The following is a 24,559-nucleotide window of genomic DNA, read 5'->3' on the forward strand; positions in this document are numbered from 1 at the left end:
TGCCATTTTCTTTGCGGTCTTGTTTATTTATCAGGAAAGGTACAAAGTCCTGCTGCTCCAAATGCAGGAGCAATCAAAACCAAAAAAGGGCAGTTTCTTAGCTTACAGCTTGGAGCCTCTTTAGCCAGCACCAGACCCAAAAGCTCTCTCTAGCTTTTTCCATGGTCTCATTGTGCTCACAAGCTACTGCTTGGCTTCCTCACTTTTTGCCTCTGCCTCTCTGTTCTGTTCTACCTCACCCCCTGAGAAAAAACAAATAATAGCCAAAAAAAAACCCTTCACTCACACAATCCAAAACCCTTGTGTGGGTTCATAACCCTTCCTTTGTCTTGGGGAGAGGGGATGCTAGGGGTGTTGATCAACTCATCCTGACTATTACGTTAATTGCAGGGTACATTCATACCCAGTTTCAAAGAGGTTTGTGATTGCTACCAGTATCTCTCAGCGTAACAGTGGGTAGCATAAAAGGGCAGAAACAGTATTTAAAAGGGACATTTAAAGCCTGTTTCTTTGGTAAATGTTTGTATGTTTGATCCACTTTTCAGTGTATTTTTGAATGTGGTGACCATGGACTGTCAAATGCCCTCTGTGGAGGGACACCAGCAGAAACTCTAGGCCTGGGAGCCATTTGGAACTGCTTGGCACATTTTTCATCTGTATATCTGTATATCTTTTCTAATCCAAGATTTCAGATCGTCTTCATTTTGACTCCTAAGCTTAGATCTCTGTCCTCTTTCCACCTACCCCACCCTCTTTCTTTTGTGCTGGAAAGCTCTGATTTCCCCAGTGCCCCCTGTTGTCCCCTTTTCCATCATCCCTTGTATGGTTGAAGGCTTGAGCACACACTCCCCAGTGCTCGGTCTCCATGCACTTTTCCTTCTTGCACTCCTCAGGTGGTTGAAGACAAGATGCTGAACACCACCTGAATATGCCTGTGGGTGTGGCAACAGGCTGGGTAAGTGGATGTCCTATTATGGGTTATGTTAGAAGCCTTAAAACCATCCATAGGCATAGGCTTTTATCAGTATAAAGTTGAGATAGCAAAGGTGCGGTGCACACAGGTGAATCTTTACCTGTGTCTGTGTGTTCTGCACACACATTCTCACACTTTTATTAACAAGTAGCTGGCAGACTGGTGGGAAGAGAGGGTAGAGTAAGGGGTTGTCCATAAATTACATTTTTGGTGATTTTTTTCAAGACCTCCCCACTCCTTGTAAGAGTGACACAACTACCACAATTAAGGATCCACCCCCTGATACCTTATGTAACGTATGGACAGCCCCTAACCAGCGGAGCCAGGGTAAGGTCCCCGGGCCAGGCCCACCGTACAGCATGCTCCACTTGTGGGCTGTGGGGACTACAGCTCCCAGCCTGCCCCGCTCTGGGCTAGTGGGGCGCAGGCCGCGGGAGCGGGGCAGGCTGGGAGTTGTAGTCCCGGGGGGGGGGGTTGTCGCGGAGCCGGGCGGTAATCCCTGTGCGCGGCCTGCAGCGGTAGCACGTGGGCGGGGGGCGGGGCGGCCGCATGTCCTCCGGTGCGAGCTGATCCCGGCCCGGCCGCGGCCCCGGCCCGGGGGCGATGCCTCAGGGCGGCGAGCTGCCCCCGGCCAAGAGAGTGAAGCTGGCGCCCGCTCCCCGCAGAGCCATGCTGCTGGCGCCGCCCGGAGCCAAGCGCCCGCCGCTGGCTCCCAGCGCCGGGGAGACGCAGCGCAGGAGCCTGCCCATCTTCCAGGCACGGGGGCCGCTGCTCAGCCAGCTCCGGAGCCTGGAGAGCGCCATCCTCATCGGTGAGCGCGGGCCGGGAGCGACCTCTTCCCTGGGGGCAGGACTGGGCGAGACCCGCTGCCCCCTGCGTCCCACGGGCGGGGAGAGACCCCCCCCCGCTCGGCCCGGGGCTGGGAGCCCCCCGCAGTCCCCACTCGACCAGGGGGTTCTGCCTACTTCCTCCTCCGCTGGGCTTTCCCTACCCCCCGGCTGTCTCCCAGGGCGCACTCAGCATCCCATTCCCCTGGCAGGAGGAGCCCTTCGTGCCACCCTCGCCTGCCAGGAAGGCTCGTGGGCCAGCGAGCCCCATGGAGTAGCCCTATCTCTCGCTCTCCCACCGCCACACACAGACAGGGGCAGACAGTTCTCTTCCTCCCAGGACAGATAAGTAACTTGTTCCTCCTCCGCCGGGGAGTCTGGTCCCACAGCTATCGCTGAGACATTGGGTGAGTGAAAAGGGGTGTGGGGGAGTCGAGATTGGCCCATAGTTTAGCTTTGTGTAGCAGAGCAGGACAGTAGTGAGGGCACTAGCCTAGGACTTGAGAGTTCTGGGTTCAATTTCCCAGCTCTGTTTCCTATGTGACCTGGGGCTAATCGCTTACTTCCTCCGTGCCTCAGTTTCCCCCATGTAAAAATGGAGTAAATAGCAATGCCCAGCATCACGGGAATGCTTCAAGGATAAACACACTGGAGATTGTGAGATGTTCAGATACTGTGGTGATGTGGGTCATATTAGTACTTTAGAAAGATATAATTAAGTATTTACAAAGTCTATGTGGATTCTTTCTTCAATTCCAAAAGAAACTGCTGTGTCCAAACAAACATTTCCCTACAGTGTTCATAACCCAAACTTTCTGTGCTGGGAAGTGAAGCTGATTGTGTCATGGGAATGCCCAGAGGCCCCACTATATATGAAGCTCCATTGTAATAGACAGAGTAAAAGACAGTCCTTTTCCCAGAGAGTTTACAGTCTTATTCATTTTTCAGATGGAGAACCACATGAATGTATGACATATAGTGAAAAGCTTTAATCTAAAATGTTGTTAGTAATTAGGTACAATGTGCCCTTAGTAGTTTGTTCAAACAGATTGTTTGTTCATAATATATGGTGTCTGACTTTGAGTGTTTTTTTTTTTTAATTGAAGTGAAGATATATTTACCATTGAAATAAACGGATATTGGAGGCCAGGGCATAGGCAGTTGTGAGCCAGATCTGATGCTGTAGCCGCCAGCATGAATGCTGGACACAAACCCCAGGAAAGGCACAGCACTAACAAGTCCAGGGCAGTTCTCCCTACTTTTCATGAGGCTTGGAACAGCCAAGCACCCAAGATTCCCAGTTAAGACTTGCAGTGACTTAATTGTATGGGGAAAGCCAGGAATTTTATTGCTGCTTACTATCCCTCCCTTAATCGCTTTCGTACTACTCAAAGAGTAGTTATAATGGTTCACAGTCAAGCTGGAAGGGCATATTGGGTGGACAGGGATCTGTCCTAGATCTGGTTCTATTCAGTATCTTCATAAATGATTTGGACAGTGGCATAGAGATGACACTTAAAAAGTTTGCGGACAGTACCAAGCTGGAAGGGGTTGCAAGTGCTTTGGACCACAGGATTAGAATTCAAAATGATGTTAACAAACTGGAGAAATAGTCTAAAATAAACAGGATGAAATTTCAATAAGGAGAAATGCAAAGTACTACACGTAGGAATAATCAGCTGCACAGATACACAATGGGAAATGACTGCCTGGGAAGGAATACTGCAGAAAAAGGGTGTGGGAGCTATAGTGGGTCACACACTAAATATGAATCAACAATGTAATACTGTTGCAAAAACAAAAGCAAACATCATTCTGGGATGTATTAGCAAAGGGGTGGGCAAACTTTTTGGCCCAAGGGCCACATTGGGGTTGCAAAACTGTATGGAGGGCCAGGTAGGGAAGGCTGTGCCTCCCCAAACAGCCTGGCCCCCGCCCCCTATCTGACCCCTCCCACTTCCTGCTACCTAGCTGCCCTCCTCAGAACCCCTGACCCATCCAACCCCCCCTGCTCCTTGTCCCCTGACTGCCCCCTCCCGGCACTCTCCGCCTCTAACTGCCCCCCAGGGCCCCATCCCCTACTCCTTGTCCCCTATCCACACTCCCGCCCCTGACAGGCTCCCAGGGACTCCCATGCCTATCCAGCCCCCCTGCTCCCAGTCCCCTATCCACACCCCCGCCCCCTGACAGGCCCCCCCGGGACTCCCACGCTTATCCAACCCCCTGGCCGTTCCACGTCCCCTGACTGCACCCCCCCCAAACCTCTGCCCCATCCAACCGCCCCTTGCTCCCAGTCCCCTGACTGCCCCCTGGAACCCCCTGCCCCTTAATCCAGCCCCCCAGCCCCCTTACCATGCTGCTCAGAGCAGCATGTCTGGCCAGAGCCAGACAAGCTGCCGCGCTGTCCTGCAGGAGTGCGCAACCCCGCCGCTCAGAGCGCTGCCCTCGTGGCTGCAGAGGAGGGGAGACAGCGGAGGAGGGGCTGGGGGTAGCCTCCCCTGGGAGTTGCTGAAAGGCTGGGCAGGACAGGCCTGCGGGCTGTAGTTTGCCCATCTCTGTATTAGCAGGAATGTTGATAAGCAGTTCTTCTATTCTACTCCGCACTGATAAGATCTCAACTGGAGTAGTGTGTCCAGTTCTGGGCACCATACTTAGGGAAAGATATGGACAAACTGGAGAAAGTCCAGAGGGGAGCAACAAAAATGATTAAAGGTCTAGAAAACATGACCTGTGAGGAAAGACTGAAAAAATTGGGTTTGTTTAGTCTGGAGAAGAGAAGACTGAGAGGGGACCTAATAAGCCTTCAAGTATGTAAAGGGTTGTTATACAGAAGAGCATAATAAATTGTTCTCCTTAACCACTGAGGACTGGACAAGAAGTAATAGGTTTAAATTGCAGCCAAGTAGATCTTTAATTAGACATTAGGGAAAACTTCGTAACTGTAAAGGTAGTTAAACACTGGAACAGATTACCTAGGGAGGCTGTGGAATCTCTGTCACTGGAGGTTTTTAAGAATGGGTTAAACAAACACCTGTCAGGATGGTCTAGATAATACTTAATCCTACCTCAGTGCAGGGAACTGACCTAGGTGGCCTCATGAGGTTCCTTCCAGTCCTGCATTTCTATGATCCTATCGTTCCACCCCATCCCGCCCCGGCCAAAAAAATCCAAAAATGTAAAAACCATCTGTTCCCTAGGTAAAAGCACCTTCTTAGTTGAATTTTCAGAAGTGTTCACTAATGATTCCTCTGTTTTTATAAGCCCAGCTTGAGACACCTTATGTGTGACTTTTAAGAGCTGAAGAGTCGCAGATCCCATTGACTCCAGCTGGAAATATGGGGGCTCAGCACTTGTTAAAATTAGGCATGAAGTGCCTCAAATTTCACACATGCAATCAGCGAACACTTCAAAAAAGTGTTGACCACAATAATTTTCTAGTCAAGGAATGCACAGTACTTTTCTCATTTCCCTTCAGTAGTTGTATGGTTTGCATTATCACTTGCTAAATATGTATTACAATATGCCACTTGAAGGTTCTGCAGCTGCGGAGTGTGGTAAATAGTTGCTCCCTCTGCCCCAGTCTGTAGCTGGGCAGCTTACATTTGGCTTTCTACTTCCCATCCGTCTAGGAATCACAATCGTATCACACAATCATGTTACTTCTGAACTTCTTGTCATTCTTCTGATTCCTTCTTCCTTTCCTCCGCTCCCACATTGCCCTCACCCTGCTGACTTCTGAGCCCTGTTGCATGTGTCAAAGTGTAACCATGAAAAAGAAAATAGAGGACATATCTCTGCAGAGATGTGGTTTTAGTGCAGAATACACATGATGCGAGCCCCTCAATATGTGCATTTCTAGTCACCGCTCTTCGTGAAGAATTACATTGCAAAAGAGTTTTCTCTGGCAGCGCGGCATCATATTCTTTATGGCCACTAATTACATAGTTAGTGGATGTGGGCTTTTCATGTCAACCAGCCTTCCTTAGGATAGTAATACTGCTGCAGTAGCATGGCTGAACAAAAATGATCTCTTAATGGTGACTTTGACTGAAGTGAGAGCATCCTCCTCCGTGAGTATCTTGGGAAAGGGGCAGGAGGTGGAAGTCATTAGTTAGTTGGAAGTTCTTTGGGGCAAGGACCATCTCTGTTCAGTGTGTGTTTGTACAGTGCCTAGCACAGTGGGATCCTGGACCATGACTGGGGCTCCTGGTGCTACTGCAATACAAATAATAATCAGAATGTCAGGGGCAAGTAGTAAATATTTGAAAATTTGTTTTTAAAAAGCCATTTTGGTGGTTCTGTCATCTTAGATAGATGTCCTTGCAAAATCATCACAAAAATTTACACAGCATAGACACAGTCTACTCTCTTATCTCACCAGGTGATACAAGCTTATACATAGTCCGTGAAACAAGTTTATTAACTACAGAAAACTAAATGTCAGAACTGGTTACAAGAAAAAAAAGTAAAAGTAAAACACAACTAATGCCTAACTTAATAAGCTAAGTGAATTCAAAACAAAGGTCTTTCTCACCACAGTCTTATTGGCTGAATTTCTTTCAGTCAGGGTCTCTCCCCAAGTCCAATGTTTCTTCCTTTGTTCTTGAGGTGATGTGGATAGAGAGAAAGAAGAGAGAACATGGGACATCTACTCTACTTTCTTGCAGTTCTTCTCTTCTTTGTGAGTCATCTCCAGCTAAGGTTCAGGAGACAGAAAGTCTGTGTGGATGGAAAGAAACCCCAAGATATATCTTTGTCTGGATGTAGATTATTTTTCCCCACGCCCTCTTTCATGCCAAGGAATGACCACTTAACCAGGTGATGGCTTATGTGAACTTGTTGACACCTGGCTGAGGTATTGGCTAGTCTTTTGTTTCTGGAGAACTAGTTTGACTGCTCTCCAGGTGTTGAATCTCTCTTAGGCTTTGTCCACTACACAGCTTTTAGCGACACAGCCGTGTTGCTAAAAGTTGGGCAGTGTAAACGCTGTTTGTTGGCACTTTTGCCAACAAAATACTTCCACCCACTACAGCGGAGTTTGCATTGTTGACAGGAGAGTGCTCCTGCTGATAACGAGCCATTTACACTGCAACTTGCTGCTGCAAAACTTTTGTCTTTCGGGGGGGGGGGGAGGCTTTCTTAAGCACTGTTGTTCAATTGGCAGTGTAGACAAAGCCCCAGTAACATCATACAGTAGAATCTTGTAACTTTACATACAATGTTGCCACACATATTTTATCAGGACAATAATGATCAGTAAATTATCAGTTTTCAAATGACATCTCACAAGATATACTTTTATACGAAATTTATCATAGTCTTGTAAAAGGGGTGAACATAGGGGTACAGCACAAACTAGCACTGTGTGCTGGTTGAAACCATACCAGACTCAACAGCGGCCAAGACCTAATAGGTGAGGAGGCTGCAGAGCTGGGGGTGTCTCCTCCAGTTTTTTCCGCTCCCTAAAGAAGGGATATATTTGGTTCAGGCCCTGGTGTATTGGAAGCTACGTGGTTCTCATGAAAGGTGTCCTATTCTCTACTGTCAGTGTTTTACAAGAGTCAAGAAGAATACGCCCCTCCCCCCCATGCACCTGTAACATGTTCAGAGTCCTTTGTGAGGAGGAATCCCTGTTGGTGGCCACTAGAAAGCTGAAGCGCTACGAATTACCTTATTGTTCTTCGTTTGAATTTAAAAGTATTTTCCCCCAAATAAAGGTACTAAAAACAGACTCATAAGAACCAATAAAATTGCAGGGGAATGAAATTGGCATTAATGTTAGTTTCCTGCTCTTTGTTGCTCCTGAGACTTGAAATAGTTCCAAATTCATGTTCTCTGAAGCATTGTGCCTGGTTCCAACTTGTATCTGTCCCAAGCAATGAAAGCATTTTGTCGTCGGTGCTGTAATAGGTACAAGCAGATCCAGTAACTCAGTGCTAGTACAAAGCCCTGTTTTTATCACTGTCCTATGTTTCTGGTTCATAAGACTGATTGTGCCCTATGAAGTAAGCGATGGTTGCCACTTTCATTACAGCTGACTGTGTAGTGGCAGAATTGGGAGCGTGGGTGGGTTAAAGGGATGGCATTTTTGGGTAGCCCTCTGTGTGGTGCTGAAAGAACAGCTCCTGTCTGTGTGTCTCAGTTTCTTGGCCCAGTGTTCTTGTTTGCTAAATATGAATTGCAAGCAAAACAAAAATCCATCTACTTCAGAAGTACTTGCCCAGCAACGATTAAGTTGGGGCATAAGCCAATGGAGAGGAATTATTTGGTGTGGTAGGTGGACATATAACTAGAAATAGTGGGAAGAAATTAAGACAGGAAATTCCTAGGCTGAATATCAGAGAAAACTGACAGTTCCAACTGCGAATAGTCACCCCTGGCAGATTGTGGAAGCTCTGTTATCTGGAATTTTTAAGACTAAACTGCACAAAACACTAAGAAGCCTATTGTAGGAGCCAGTCCTGCAGTGGCAGGGAGGTGGACTGGATCACTGAATGGGTCTCTTCAGTCTCTTGCTCCCAGGATTTTATGGGAGCATAACTTCAAAAGCTTTAAAACGCAGGCCACGTACTAGTGCCATATATACTGAAAAGAAACCACTTATCTGAGCCTCACGAGCCAGCTCCATGCTCCGGCAGGGGCTTCCTAGGAAGGTGTGATCCATCTAGGGGTCTGAGTGCGGTGTGATGCTGGGGGAACCTAAAAAGGAATAATCGTAGGCTTTGTGCTGTGCTGAGTGTTCTTGGGAGCTCTTCTGTAGCATACAGAACTCTGCTTCTATTTACTTGTGGTTTGCCTTTAAAATTCTGTACCAGGGACCAACCATGGGGAATGAGATGAGCGTTATCAAGTGAAGTGGTGTATCTAGTGGTTAGAGCAGGGGTACTTGGGTTCTGTTCCCATAGGTTAAATCACCCTAATTCTTTCTTCCTCAGCTTTCCCATTGGCAGAATGGGAACAACACCTGCCTCACGGAGGGATGAGACTTAATTAACAAATGTTTGCAAAATGGCTTGAGAGCCTCTCATTAGAGATGCAAATGTCTGTTCCATTTGTTGCTGTATAGGGGAAACAGGCTCAGGGAAGACGACTCAGATCCCACAATACCTCTATGAAGCAGGAATCGGCCGCCAAGGCATCATTGCGGTGACCCAGCCTCGTAGAGTAGCTGCTATATCCTTAGCTACTAGAGTTTCGGATGAGAAGAAAACAGAGCTGGGGAAACTGGTACGTAAGGTGGCCTCAAATAAAGCGGTTGAGATGCATGGTCGTGTTGGGTAGGTGAGGACAGCAGGTGGTCAGAGCAGTTGCATGGATCCTAGAACCACAAGGGATAAAGTGCTGTCTACATTTAATAGGATACAATAATAAAAACACTGTCTCTTGCATCCAGCCAAGTGGCTGAGCCATTGCGTGGCTTTTCTCTCGCCAGGTAGGGGCCAGTTATGTTGCTTTTATTTAAAAAGATGCTGGCTAATGAATAAAAAATCAGCTTGCCATATCCCCCCTGTTCCAGCACTGATTATAGGTGATAGCAACAAGCTAGGGCATGCGCAGAGCTGTGACTCTTGGGAACTTGCTGCAGTTGCTATGAGGGAGAATGGAAAAATATATATACAAGATCGGCCCTTTAACGAAGTGTTTCAGGAATAGGCAGTGGCTTCCAGCAAGGATGGTAGTGTCTTTTGTTTACTGAACGTTTAAACACGCACAGAAGTGTATTCACGGCCTTTTCGGTATTCTGAGGGCCAAATGTTGGGGTTTTGGGTGGCTTTTTAGAACTGATCAAATCCTTTTGGTTTCTCTCATAGGATGCACTTAGGGTTGGAGTGTATCATCTTGTTCGGTATTTTAAAAATTAAGTCTGCATCTAAATGGATTATTCCTCTCTCCTCCCACCCTCTCCACAACTTTGTTTTAAAGCACGGCTTGGCTTTTGTTGCTGCTCCTCATGCTGCCTTTTCCCAGTTACGACCCATCTTGTTAGGGAGCATGTGACCCTTTGCTTTTTGCATTGGTGACCGAGAAGCCCTGCACAAACCTGGCAGCCTTTACCCTTCCTAGGACTAGGCACCTCTGCAATATGCTCTCCTGCCTTTGGGTATGAGGGCTCCAAACTGCTAATTCACTGTTAATTTGAGAGTAGCCGTTTATAATAATCCACATGTAGCCCTTTGGATGAGGTGTTCCTGGACAGGAAAATCATTGTGCATGGTGTCTGCCAGAGCCTCTGCATCAGCCGCATCTGCTGTGTCCTCTAGAACTGGTTTTAGTTTGGGTTAGGCTCATGACACCTGTGATATGTACAAATGGCCACATCCAGCACTTAATCCATGGTGAAACTGGAGTTGATGTTGATGGGAGTTGTGCATGTAAATTGTGGGCAGTGTATGACCTTCACTTGACTTTAATTTCTTGTGATCCAGTTCACTGGCTTCTGGGAAAGGGGGTTATATCTTGCGTGTTTATTAAATTTTACAGTGAATTCCTCAGGTTTTTTTCGGGGTGAACTTCCTCCGTCAGTGCCAGAAAATAGTGATTATGCTAAGATTTTGGCAGCTCTCTTTGGGGTAGGTTAGAATCTTGGGGCCTGTGACCCACAGAATGTAAATACATGCAGCCTCCTTAAATTGCACTTGCAGTTCTAACTGGATATGGGTGAAGGGATGCCTGTAAGGATAGTCTGGATGCTTTGGGATCCTTTAGTGTGAATCACAGCTGTTATAAATATACGTGATTTGGTGTCTGTGCCTTGTCCTGCATGACTGTTTCCTTAGGTCGGCTACACAGTGCGCTTTGAAGATTTCACCTCAGAAGAGACGCGAATCAAGTTCCTAACGGATGGGATGCTTCTCCGCGAAGCCATTGGCGATCCCCTGCTGCGCAAATACAGTGTCGTCCTTCTAGACGAAGCTCACGAGAGGACAATACACACAGATGTGCTCTTTGGGGTGGTGAAAGCAGCGCTAAAGAAACGGAAGGATTTGGGCAAATTCCCCCTCAAAGTGAGTGCAGATTCTCCACCTGGCCCCCAAGCAGAATGCAATATGTTGATGGAGAGTGGGGGTTCTTCCACGCCTCTAAGGGCAGTTCTACACTGAAATGGTTAGCTTCAGTTAGATACACTCCAGTTAGTGCACTAGAGAGAGCCTAGCTCCAGTAACTTCAGAAGAACACTGGAGTGACGCAGAGTGATTTGGTTAGCAACAGAGTAATTGGATTTGCTGCTGCTGTGTTCTGCTTCCAGCTGCTGCATCCCCACTGCATTACTAGCTGCAGCTTCAACAGCACTCGAGCGTCAGCCCACCCCCACCAGCTAGTTTAAAGCATCACTTAATGCGAGCTAGAGATTTTTGTGTGTGTGGACAGGAGTTGAGTTTGGAGTAACACACAAGCTAACTGTGCTGTGAAGACCCACCCTAAGGGTGGGGTCCTCGGCATGTTTGACTTTTCTAGCTTGGACACATTCCCTTTCTTGAAAGCCATCTCTTAAGTCTGAATGTTCTAACCGGGCATAGTTGTTTTTAGTAAATGTCTGGAAACCTTTCAGCTCACTTCTCCACTCACTCTGTAGCGTATGGGGCGATATGTGTATAACACATGGTGGGGTGTCACATAGTGGGAGTGGATGGCTGTAGACATGAAGGCCCGGAAGAAAAAAACGTAGCTCTCTTCTGCACTAAATGCCTTTCTAACCTTTTGCTGGTTTGGGTGTTCATCCTAGCAGTCTAAGGAGGCTGGGTTTTGTAGGCCTGTTGGCAAACGTCTCACACTTGAGTCCCATTGATAGCACCTGCCTTGCTCCCATTTTGTAGGTGGTGATCATGTCAGCTACTATGGATGTAGACCAGTTCTCTCAGTACTTCAACGGAGCCCCAGTCCTCTATCTAGAAGGTCGGCAACATCCAATCCAGATCTTTTACACCAAACAGCCTCAGAGTGATTACCTCCAAGCAGCTCTGGTGTCGGTCTTCCAAATCCATCAGGTACCATGGGTGTGTTGGGAGCAAGCATTGCTCCTGCAATGCGATGGATATTTCATCTGTTACCGTTCTGCCTGTTCAGATCCAAGTGCTAGTTTCCCTGTCATGCTACAAGCATTGAGGATTCTTTTAGTGTCACCCCTGAAGTCTGAATGAGCTATATTAATGTAAGACTTTGGCTAGATTCATGATCTCAAATATCCCATGGCCTGAAATTGCAGCTTGTATCGTTAGTAAAACTCTGAGATTGTTCTGTATGCTGTTGCATTCTCATCTCTAGCTTTCATACTTCACTGTGGGCCAGCTGGCCCTATATTCTTAAAATCTGCTTCTCGGGTAGATGATGCTGATGGTGTGACTGAGTTAGATGAGGGCTCCCATTACTGAAAATATTGCACTCTAGGGAATAATTTATTTGTACCCCGTTACTTACAGAATTGTGGAATCCACAAAGGGCACCAAAATGAAAAAATGCCAATCTTCGATTACCATTAAGATCGCCTCCCTAATGTAGTTGCTAAGATAAACTATAGAGAAAATGGAAATCTAATGAATTAAAAGCTCATCAATACTTTATGACTAGCACTAAGTGTTTCAACGAGAAACTGCCAAATGGTTAGTCCTGAGTTTTTGAAGGAGGTGCCTGTGGTGCCCGTCTTTGGAAATATATCCAGCGTGTCTCCTCTGCATTGGAGCACACAGTGACATGGTGCTTTTGGAGCTGTATGTATTCAGTGGCTTTTAAGGAGAGTGATTGGTGGAAAGCTGTTAAATAAACCAGTAATGTCCTGGCTCTGCTGCTATGAAAATACTTATTGTTGCTGTGTTTGTAGGAATTGAACTCTAGTCTGGAGATGAAAGGAGACTGCTAAGGAAAATATGCAGCCTCGCTTTCCCAACTGTTTTTCTTCGGGTTTTCATGTGATTTCTGGCCAGCTGTACTGGAAAGTTGCTGAATAAAGTAGAAACATCTGTTTCTCTAGGGTTTTTTTTTTTTCCCCATCTTGGTGACAAACTGAGTCCTACAAAGTGCTGAGCCCCCTTCCGGCTCAGTGAATCCAGTGGGAGCTGGGGGTGCTCAGCACCTTGCTCCGTATGCACACATTCAGCTTTGCTCCCCAGCTGCTCCATCTCTTCTGCTGTTGCTAGGAGAGCTCAGAAGATTTGCTGCCACTGATAACTGCTGTTTTATTTCTGCTTGAGTCTTCTTCCCCCCACTAGCTTACACTCGTTTCTAATTCCCCAACCCCCAAGGAAGCACCTTCTTCTCAGGACATCCTAGTGTTTCTAACTGGTCAGGAAGAGATCGAAGCGATGACCAAAACTTGCCGAGACATCGCCAAGCACCTTCCCGATGGCTGCCCCCAGATGGTGGTGATGCCCCTCTATGCTTCGCTGCCATACTCGCAGCAGCTCCGAGTCTTTCAGGCCGCACCAAAGGTAAACCAGGCTGGGGGACATCTGGGGGAGCTGATGCATCCACATCACTGTCTGTTTCCCTGCACAGGTGCACAGGAAGGGCTGCACGTCTCGTGGGTTAAAAGCAATCCTCATTTATAACCATGGCTGACTACTGCCTGGAGACAGGAGGGTACATGTTTTCAGTGCGATACGTGGGGTGTCACCTCTATGAGTCTCTCCTCAACATTAGCACCAGTAGAGGAATAATTGCCCTGGATACAGAAAAGGTAGCGGAATGAGGGCCCAAAGGCTTGGTAATGAGATGCAGAGCTTTTGGAATGTGCTCTGTAAGGATCCTTGTGGACTAAGAGCCTCGTCACAGAAAGCACCATTCCAGGTGGCCAGCCTCACTGGGCAGTCTCCAGGTCATACTGAAATTCCAAGAAGATTAATCTCGAGGGCGTAGCAGACTTGGCAGCGCTGTGTGTATGTGCACAGAGGAACTTACATTGCTTCAGCCTGTGGTGTTCCTAGTCAGTGGATAAATAGGAACTCAGGTCGTCCTAATCTCATGCCTTGCACCAGAAGCAAAACTAAAAAGGTTTAAAGGCTACACTGCAAACAGCCTTTTGGGGGTCTTGTATTTGATTTGACTAATTGTTTTTGATTGCAACGTTCCTTTCTTTTAGAAATCTGCCCAGTAGCTAGAGTTTTAATTTCGCCATACAAGCTGGTCATACTGACAAAGTAGTCTAACGTGTAACCAAGTCAAAGCACATCAATATGGATGTGTGAATCTTGGGACACTGAGGTGGGAAAGTGGGAGCTGGGTCTCCTGCAAGTGTGCCCTACTGGATACAGCCCTGGACTGGCACTTGGGAGATCGTGAATTCTATTCCTGACTCTGTCACTGGCCTGCTGGGTGACCTTGGGCAAAGTCACTGCTGCCTCTGTTTCCCCATCTGTAAAATGGGGATAATGATACTGACCTCCTTTGTAAAGCTCTTTGAGATGTGCTGCTGCAAAGCATTAGATAAGAGCTAGATGGTATTCTTTTGTTTGCTCTTCCTCCTAGGGCTATCGCAAAGTGATCCTTTCAACCAACATTGCAGAAACCTCCATCACCATTGCAGGAATAAAATACGTTGTGGACACAGGCATGGTTAAAGCAAAGAAGTTCAGCCCTGGTGAGGAGTTGAGATGAGTGATATGGAAATAATTTTTAATTCTTGATAAGTACGTTGAGGCACTAAACCCTGGCAGCAGCTGATTTAAAATACCCCTCTGCCCCACTCTCTAACACATCAAATTTCAGGCGTTTTGTGTGTGTGTGTTTGTGCTCTTCCCGTCAGCTGAATGTGCTTTCTTCCCCAGTGCTCATCTGATCCTGGGATAAGGTGTATACAGGGCTATCCATTTGTGGGGAGAGTCAGCTAAGTGTGGAATTCTACCGGGCCTCCCGGGGTATGTCTACACCACAGTTAAAAACCGGTGGCTGGCCCCTGCCAGCTGACTCAGGCTGCTGGGCTGTTTATTGCAGTGTAAATGTCTGGGTAACGTGGAAGGGTCCCAGAGTTCAGGCTGCAGCCTGAGCCAGAACATCTACACCCTAAATAGCCTCTTAGCCCGAGTCAGTTGGTATGGGCCAGCGGTGGATGTCTATGTGCAGTGTAAACATACCCCTGGAGCTGTGAAATGTCACCAAGTGGATGCAGCACCATGTAGCTGTCTTCAGGTCTTGTATGCTAAGCAAGAATAGGCCTGGTTAGTGTTTTGATGGGAGACTGCCTTTAAGTGGTATTGTTTCAGTCGGTGGTGCTCTCTTTCTTCCCCAGGATCAGTACTCAGCCACTGTGTGAATTTGCACTAGCTGCATTTCCAAAGCCCCGCATGTGTGAATATTCACTAATGTGGACTCTTTTCCTTTCCCAGAGAGTGGACTGGAGGTATTGGCTGTGCAACGGGTGTCAAAGGCCCAGGCATGGCAGCGAACAGGGCGAGCGGGACGAGAGGATAGTGGAATCTGTTACCGGCTCTACACAGAGGATGAGTTTCAGAAGTTTGATAAAATGACGATACCTGAGATACAGAGGTGAGAACAGAATCCACTTCCCCTAACACACAGCCTTGCCCTCCCTTAGCCAGACCTTGTTACATAGCTGGAATCTGTGACTCTGAAGGCAGGCCTGTGAGCACTGTGAATGGATATGGAGCCCCATGAACAGCCTTGGCTGAGGAAGGGCATTCAGAGCCTGGGACAGAACTGTGTCTCTCCTGGCTTCCTGTTGTGGTTAATTCCGTTTTCACAGGTTGGGTGTGTTTTGGGGCCCTGGGGGGGAAAGGGGCCTGGAGCTGTCAGAGCTCAGGCTTTTGCTCTATCTCCACCAGCAGCCCCATTACCAGGAGGAAAGTGTCAGAAACAAGAAGAACAGGGTATTTTATTCCCCCTCCTCCATCAGTCTGGACTCATAGCTTTTTTTCCCCATCCCTTTTAAGTTTGTACTGTCCCATCTCACGTGACATAACTGGCAGCAGGCTAATGAGGCTACAAGGGATAGCTGAAGCGACGGGTTTACCCGTTGTGTCCTTGCCCAGCCCTCAGAGAGAGGGCTCCAGCGGGATCTCAGAATCCAAGAAGTTCTGTGCCAAATACCATCAGCTGAGGGTGAGGTTCTGGGGAGCATCCAGCTTCCACCTTGGTCATTGCTCTTTGATCTCCACCCTTTGTATTATACTCCTTTCCCTTATTATGCTTCTCCCCATTCCTGACAAAAATGAGTGTGTAAAGGTCCCTCTGCTGCTGTTGCTGCTCGTTCCTCATCTCTGCTGTGTGACTGGAGGTGCTGCTGGAAGAAGTAGCCACTCTGCAGGAGTGCTGAGGCCAGGGGAGAGTGGAGGCCACTCTTGGGCTGGTCTTCCTCAGTGTGCAGGATTTCAGAGGTGTTAGGCAGGCAGGTCTGCCTAACTCGCCTCAACGGAGGCAGGTGATTGAGGTTGTTCTTTTTTTTTTTTTTCTCTCCCTTTGCAGGTGTAATCTGGCCAGTGTGATGCTACAGCTCCTGGCTCTGAGAATTCCCAACGTTCTCACCTTCGATTTTATGTCGAAACCATCCCCAGGTAAGTGGGTGTGAAGGCAGCATTGGAAGGAATGGGTAACAGGTCACTGAGAATTTGTCTGAAAATAAAATTTTTGGCTGAACCGATAATGGAGAGCGGGGGGGAGTCTGTACCATAAGGAGCGTAACACTTCCTGTATTGTTGCAACCTCCCCCGATGGGGCTAGCTGACAAGTGAACTAATTGAAATCTTCTGCCATCTGGGTGGACCGGATTCCCTTAAGTGCTCACTGACCGTGGTGTGACCGTGGCTGTGAAAGCAGGTGTACTGGTGGCAGGAGCTGGGGAATTCAACTTCTCAACAGAGTGAGGAGCAGCATGGGATAAAAGTAGGCTGGAGGTGCAAAGAATCTGAAGAAATCTTGGGGGGAGGCTTCTAGAGAAGGAGAGCAGCCTGCAGGGGCGTGGCATGGCAACCTTGGCTTTGCTTCTATTTAAAATATAATTTGTGAGTGTTATGTCACTGGAATGTGCCTGGTGGACAGCCCCGGAGGTTCGAGCAGTTTAATCATAACAGTCACAGCGTTGTCCTTCATTCTGACTCGGAGACACTGCCTCTGAGTCCTCCTCACCTCTGCTGATATTGCCAACAATGAAACCAACTGGCTGTACCATTCTGTCTTGATAGATGCCATTCAGGCAGCCATTGAGCAACTGGATCTGCTGGGGGCTGTGGACCGGAAGGAGGATCAGGTTACTCTGACTCCACTGGGAAGGAAGATGGCAGCATTTCCTCTGGAGCCCAAATTCTCTAAAGTACAAATGATAGGCAATAAGCTTTTTATTTTTATCTGGATATATTTTTCCATAGTTATCAGTCTCTTATTCTCAAGCTCCTTAAACGACTTTCTTTGGATTTGATAATGAGTTAAGAGGTTTGTTTTGACTGAATATCCCACATTTACCTCCTGATTCCATGTAGGATTTCCACATGAGGTGGAATGACAAAGTACATACAGGTGCTGTTACCATGATACATCCCTAACAATACACGTTACTCCTGGGGGAATTCTGTGCTACTGCCAATGCGCAGAATTTATGTCCCCCGCAAATTTCTTTGCTTCTCCGCAGAAAAATGACTTTCTGACGGGAAAGCAAAGGGAAGCCACAAGAGTGGTCATGTGATTCTCCCCAGCAGCATGTTTTGGGTGCCCAAGGCAGCTGGCGGCAAAGTAAATCACTGTGGGGCGGAGGGTGGGCCTGGGGAAGAACCGGCTGGTGGCTCCTACCCTGTGCCGGGCTCAGTTGCTAGTCCCGGCTGGGCTGGGGAGGACAGGACTTTCTCTTCCCCTGCCTGGCATCCAGGGCCATGTCAGACCCACTCTCAGATTTCTCCCCTGGCTGTAGGAAGCTGTGTAACTGCTCCCCCCTGCCCCCCACTTGCGCTTCTTGCACCCATCGCTCCTCAGCTGCAGGGGGAGGGATCCCTGTACAGGGAGCTACTCCCCCATCTGCCCAACTCACGTGCATCCAAACCTCCTCATTCCCAGACCCTCCTGCTGAGCCTCACCCCCCCGCACCCAAACCCCGCTCGACGAGCCCCACTCCCCCTTTACCTAGATCACCCCAACGAGCCACCTGCACCTGGATCCCCAGCATCTGGACCCCTCCCCCCCACTGAGCTTCCCACACACAGACCCCACTGCCAAGCTCTATCCACCCCATACCCAGACCCGCCCTGCTGAGTCCCAACCACCTTCACCTGGACCCCCTAACAGAGTCCCATTATTGTTGCATCCAGAACCCCACAACAAGCCCCTGTGCATCAAGCTCCACCCCACACCTGGATCCCCCACTGAGCCGCTCGTACCCAGATTGCCCCATACAGAGCCCTCTCAACCCACACCTGGACCCCCCACACTAAGCCTCTCCACACGTGGATCCTGCCTTGCTGAGCCTGCTTGCTCGCCCCTGGCATGGAGGGACAGGGCCCTGGGGTGTTTCTGGGGTTGGGTGCAGCCTCACTGCTGAGTCTGTGCCCTGTGGGGGAGCTGCACAGCGATCTCCCACCTCTGTGCAGCCAGCGGCCTCTGCTTCCATGCTGGAGCTTCCACATTTTTTTGACAAATACAGTTTTCAGAATTTTGCAGAATTTGTAATTATTTGGCGCAGAATGCCCCTGAGGAGTAACATGTGAGGAGAATGAGTGCCTGATGGGGGCACTGATTCTGCAGTTTTTGCTGACCAGCAGCTCCTATTAATGTCCGTGAGCGCTGCTGCTATCCGGTAGATGTGGAACTTGGCCCTGAGTAGCTGCAGCCTTGCATGCGCTGAAAGTCCTAGTAGACTAGAGAGGCACAGTTTTCCTTTAGAGAAACTGTACTCGTTTGTCCCTGTCATATTCTGCTCATCTAGTGGATGCTTTATAATCCTGTTTACTTCAGCCATTTCCTCTGGTACTGAAGTGAGGCTCACTGGTTTGGAGTTCACCTTTAGTGCCTCTTGTTGATAGGTATGACATTTGTTCCCCTCCTTTCCTCTAGCATTAGTTGATTTTAATGAGGCAAGTTAGAGTTGAAACCAAAGGTTCCAAAAGAGCTGCCTTTGTCTTGCTTACAGATTTCATACGGATGAGCACGTTATGTTGAAACTTCCTTAAAATAATCAGCTGTCCCCAGTAGTGTGCATGTATGTGTATATCTGTGTGCCTAAGTAGCAGAAGTGTGTAATTCAAGGTTTGTGAGTAGTTTAGCTCATTCAGATGAGGACGACTTAAAGAATAATCCTTAATGATCATTATTGCCAGTGCCTCCATGATACTGCATTGGCATGAGGATGGACAAGCTGTGTCCCCTAGTGTGTCTCTTCCCTCTGTCTTCTGTGATTTTAAGAATAAACCAGAGTTCCCCTGTCTTTTATGTCTGATCCCATTGAGCCAGGAGTTAGTTTAACACAGAGAAGGTATCTTCTAAAGTTTACATTACTCACCAAGATTACTGTGCTGTTGAAATCTGCCAGCTTTCTAGCTGGTGAAACCCTTGAAAGCAGCTCTTTCTCTGTGCTTTGCAGACTATCCTCATGTCCCCCAAGTTCCACTGCACGGAGGAGATCCTGACCATTGTGTCCCTGCTCTCGGTGGACAGCATCCTCTACAACCCCCCATCCCGGCGGGATGAAGTGCAGTCTGTCCGCAAAAAGTTCATTTCCAGTGAGGGGGATCACCTCACCCTGCTCAACGTATACAGAGCCTTTAAAAATGTCAGCGGCAATAAGGTAGGTGGGGCTTGCGGCACACCAGCTTCTGGAGATGGTACAATAATTCGTCCATTGGGATCTGACCTCTCTCCATGTATCTGCATTTCGCTTTGCATCTGAGTGCCTCCTAATCAATGTATTTATTCTCACTATGCTTCTGTGAGATGGGAAAGGGCTAACCTCATTTTACAGGCTGAATAAGTGACTTCATGAAGGTCACACAGGAACTCTGCAGCAGAGCTGGGAACTGAACCCATCCTTCGAGTCCCAAGCTAGCACCTTAACCTCGAGGTCATCTTTCCTCCTTGTATTGTTCCAGTTGGGTAGGATTGTGTTTCAGCCTATCACCAGGAAATGCCTGGCAATGCTCTTCAGCATTTCAGAACTCATGACAAAGAGATCGGGCCTTTCTGCAAGTTTTGTAAATGGGATTTGGATTTAATCCACAAATCAAACTCTCCAGTCTGATATCTAAATACGTAGAGTAGCAGCGTAGTAGTGTGCCTTTCCTCCTCAGGGCTCCCAGTGTGATTTACAAACTGGATGCTTCTAGGAATCACTTTCACCATCTCTGGGGAAGAAGCGCAGAAGCTGTTTCATGGCACATGGCAAACCCACAGAACAATTTAGGACAGTGGGTGAGGAATGCTGTGTCTAATTGGAACTGTAGGAGGGAATTGTAGTTAGGTCAAGTGTTACTATCCATATTGTGAATCAGGCCAGAAGGGTAGCAGCGCTCTTTTGAATGGGTATGTGATTTAGGGATCCTGTTTTACATCTTATCCAAAGACAATGTCCCTAACATCCTTGATAAAGAAGTGAATTGTTCTAGCTTCCACTTGCTCTCCTGCAGGAATGGTGCAAAGAGAACTTTGTGAACAACAGGAACATGACGCTGGTGTCAGACGTCAGAGCTCAGCTCAGGGACATTTGCCTAAAGGTAACTAGTTGCTGTAAAATTCTTCAGTTGTCCTGTCATTGTTTTACTCCCCTCTACCCCCGAATGGCTTCCTTTTACCAGATCCTAGCAGAGGGAAACACTGTGCCTTCAGTTCCCGGTTTGAATATGGTAGGACTGAAACTAACTCGTCTAACGGGCAGCTTGGACCCATCTCTGGGCAGCGTCCTGCAAACTCACAACGGCAGCTGTCCAAGCTTGAATTGGAATTCCCATTCCTTTTGAGCTTTTGGTCGTACCATATTTGCTTTTCAAATGTGTGCACGCACAGTTATCGGAAGGGATGCCAGAAAGCGATAGGTGATGTGGGCTTTTGCGTTGCGCTAGAAGCCACCTGATTCCAGTCTCACTCCCACCGTGAGACTCTTCCAGGCTTGTTTTATGAGATTTAATGTTAGTAGGAACAACGAGGAGTCTTTGTGGCACCTTAGAGACTAACAAATTTATTTGGGCATAAGCTTTCGTGGGCTAGAACCCACTTCATCAGATGCATGGAGTGGAAAATACAGGAGCTGGTATAAATACATGAAAAGATGTGAATTGCCTTACCAAGTGTGAGGTTAGTAGGGTATCTGATCCTGAGCTGCAGGGCACAACACACAAGGGATTGCCATCTCTCTCGCTCTCTCTCTCGTTACTAACCAGCTATCATTACCGATTGAGTCCTCCCGATCGGACACGGGGAATATCCGCCGCTGCCTGGCTCACAGCCTCTTCATGAACACTGCAGAGTTGCAGCCGGATGGCACCTATGCCACCGTAGACTCCCACCAGCTGGTGGCAATCCATCCCTCCTCAGTCCTCTTCCACTGCAAGCCAGCCTGCGTAACGTACAACGAGCTGCTTCACACCAACAAGTGCTACATGAGGGACTTGTGCGTGGTGGATGCAGATTGGCTGTGTGATGCTGCACCCGACTACTTCCGCAGGAAGCTAAGAGCAGCCAAGAACTGACCCACCCTTGGTGCCACGGAGCTAACTGTGGGGGATTCCTAGGGTCACGGGATCAGATTTTTGTAACGAATGTACAGGAACAGTAGAGCTTTGCCTCGCCAATCCGGTAGGACTGTACAGGAAATGGCTTCTCTGCAAGAGCCATACCTCATGCACTGTTGCTGCACTGGCTTAGAACAATCATCTTTTATGACAGTTAAGAGATAAAAGGGGAACATTATACATGTATATAGTATGTTTGTGAATATATATATGTATATATTTGGGGGTGGGGGTGATGGTTTTGGATTCCAATTTTTAAAACAGAGGTATAATGGGGTTGTGTATGAAGCAATGAGAGCCCCAAGGGGACTCTTCTGAGCAGACCTGGGATTTTTTGACAATTGCCCTTGTATCCTTCGCAGGTTTTATCGTCAGAAAGTTTTAAATCTCTATGTATAATTATATTAACAGGACAAAAATACCTTTTTTAAATGTACATTTTTCGGAGGGAGGTGCTAATGTATTTTACCTCATCGGACATCTTTCTGCCTGATGTCACTTTCACCACCTTGTTTGACCCATCTGAAAGCCAGTACAGAGTTATCTGAATAGACAGCTCTTCATCACCTGTGCCTGTTTGTTAGACAAACCTTGCGGGGCTGATAGAGGTGAAGTGCCACTAAGAGAGGATGATCAGTAACCCATATGGTCTGCTAGCAGAGAGACTGCCGGCATGTCTTTCAAATGCTTTGTTAGTTTCTCATTGCTGCATCACCAGCCTAGCTGTGTCTTTTTAAACAAAATTAGTCTCCATCATCCAGTTCGTTTTCATGTAGCTATGTAACGAACTGGGTGCCATGCAAGTAAAACACTTCTGTGGCTGCCCCCATATGGCCACACCAAAGTGCCAATAGTTAAATCTAAGGAGAGGATCAGCCACTGCAGAGCTCTTATAGGTAGTATGTATTGTTAAAGAAGTTGGGTAACATTTCCCCTATGAGTTGGATGTTTCTGCTACTTGGCAACGAGCTATCGTGAAATCTAAGTCTTGCTTGGGCAGGCATGGCTCGTTATATTTTTCAAGCAATTTATAACTGTGTAATCCATAGAAGAGTCATAAAACCGCACATGGTAAAACAGATATTTACAACTGAGATGGTGAAAGAAGTTAAGTATAAAGATCCCAGGCTCTTTACATGGCAGACGGTCTAACGAATCATCAATATCTTCCATACTTGCTTTTCAGCATTCCCACAAAGCACAGATCTTTAAAGAAATCTTTGCTTCTTACTTAGGAAGCCAATCAGACTGTTAACTGATGTTGAGTTTGGCAATGGTCTATTATGCATCTCCTCTCTCCAAATGCCACTTGACTTTATAACCAGCTGTCTTCTGAGTACAGTGTTTTCCTCTGCTTTGCTATTGAGACATTATTATTCCTCAGTATGTGCGTGAGTGTGGGGGGTTGAATTTGGACTGTTAACTTCTGTATATTGCCATCTGAAATTTTTGTGCCAGTCTTTGCCTGAAGAGATTTTCTTTGTTATGGCAGCCAAAGATTTCAAAGCAGAAACAAAGACTTTGTTCCAGACTGAACCCAGAACTCTGGCAGCAGAGAAATTGCCCTCCACCATGCCTGTCCCCACACACCTTTTGTTCATCCTTCCTTCCTTGGCCACGTTAAAACTTCCAAGTTCGCTGCTTGGAGATAGCAGATCACAATAAGTCTTATCCTTCGCAATAGCTCATCTGGTTATTTTGTGGTAAACTTTCCAGAAAAAAAATATGAAGATGTTATTTGCAGTCAGACTTCCTTCAAAAGCTCTTTAATCATCAGATATTTATTTCCCCCATTACAGTTTTACACCAGTATTTTTCTGCTTTTCTTGATTATTTTTGTCCTTCATTAGATATTTGTAGCATGTCAACATTGATTAGGATGCTACATCTGTCTTCGGTATTTTGGGCTTCATCCAGCATCATAGCATCTAGTGGCCAGATTCTACACTGAAGGAAAATGGCAATAAGAACCAATCTTATTTTTTAATCCTGTGTTTTATACAGGGACTAAGGCAGGTTCAGCCAGTCTAATTACTTGATTGTCCAAATATTACTTGCCCAGTAATGTCTTGAATGAGTGGAATGGACTGTTCTATTATGACTGAATGGGGACTTAGAAAAGTTGTAAGAATTTTTTAAATTATATCCTTATGAGTACTTCTAAAATAATTTCTCTGGGAGAGCAACTTCTAGTTTCAGCAGAAATCTCTTTGCACAGTTTGAGTTGTTCAGTTTTAGGATGAGATGAATTAAAACAGATTAGATTTCTAAAAGGGGAAGATGGGAAACTTTTATTAATGAATGTGATTAGTTAACATGAGCTGCTCTGGGATATCCCAGTTTGACTAAAATGGTGTAGTCTACTCTTGTATTTTTCAAACATCAATTTTACTTTTTATTTTAAATGTTTTAATGGTGCTGCTCAGGGATAGAATCATATTGGAAAACCCATTAAACTTGTGAACAGATAAGCTGTTGACTTCACTGTGTGATCTACAGGGAGAAGTTATGCTTTCTATCTTGAACTTTTTTTTTCTGGTTAAATTCTTCACAATTACACAGTATGTTGCAATATGCCTTCTCGCCAGGCTACTATTATTCTGACTACCTTGGTCCTCACCAGTGAAATCTATGACAAATACCTCTCTTTAAAACCTGAATTACACTCCGAAATATCTGCAAATCACTGGTTCCTAAGAGCAGCATTACTGTAAATAGGTGCACTCCATTTACACAGTATGCCTAGAATATCTTCCCCTCTGCTTCCAGGAATAGTGAAGTTTATCAATCTATTTCCAGACAGGGTGATACTGAATTTTTACAGGGGTCTAGAGAAAATGTATAAATGTATCCCTTGGTTGTGCCTCTCACTGTATCCTTGCTGGTAAGAAACATGCTGAGGGGCTGGGGGCAAAGTTGCCACCTTTCTATGTATGACCAGCTGCAATTCTGGATGGCATTTCAACAGTATGCTGCTACTTCAGTTGTTGTAACTCGTACAAACCGCAGGGAATTATCAAGCACTGTATATAATTATTCCTGTGTTTATACAGAAACTCTGCATCTGTAGGGGAAAGTGGAATAAAAGCACACTTTATTTGGACAGCCTA

General features: G+C 46.9%; 1 protein-coding gene across 1 annotated transcript; it reads left to right on the forward strand.

Moving 5' to 3' along the window:
- Positions 1-1,494: 1,494 nt before the first annotated feature.
- DHX33 (DEAH-box helicase 33) lies at positions 1,495-24,552 on the forward strand. Its single transcript, XM_073316027.1, has 12 exons — positions 1,495-1,784; positions 8,867-9,027; positions 10,578-10,805; positions 11,616-11,786; positions 13,038-13,223; positions 14,260-14,371; positions 15,117-15,276; positions 16,213-16,301; positions 16,929-17,056; positions 19,310-19,513; positions 20,349-20,435; positions 21,099-24,552. The coding sequence occupies exons 1-12, from the start codon at positions 1,577-1,579 to the stop codon at positions 21,405-21,407; spliced, it is 2,043 nt and encodes a 680-aa protein (XP_073172128.1). The 5' UTR covers positions 1,495-1,576; the 3' UTR covers positions 21,408-24,552.
- The last annotated feature ends 7 nt before the right edge of the window (positions 24,553-24,559 follow it).

The sequence above is a fragment of the Lepidochelys kempii genome, chromosome 17 (genome assembly GCF_965140265.1).
Source record: "Lepidochelys kempii isolate rLepKem1 chromosome 17, rLepKem1.hap2, whole genome shotgun sequence".
NCBI lineage: Eukaryota > Metazoa > Chordata > Testudines > Cheloniidae > Lepidochelys > Lepidochelys kempii.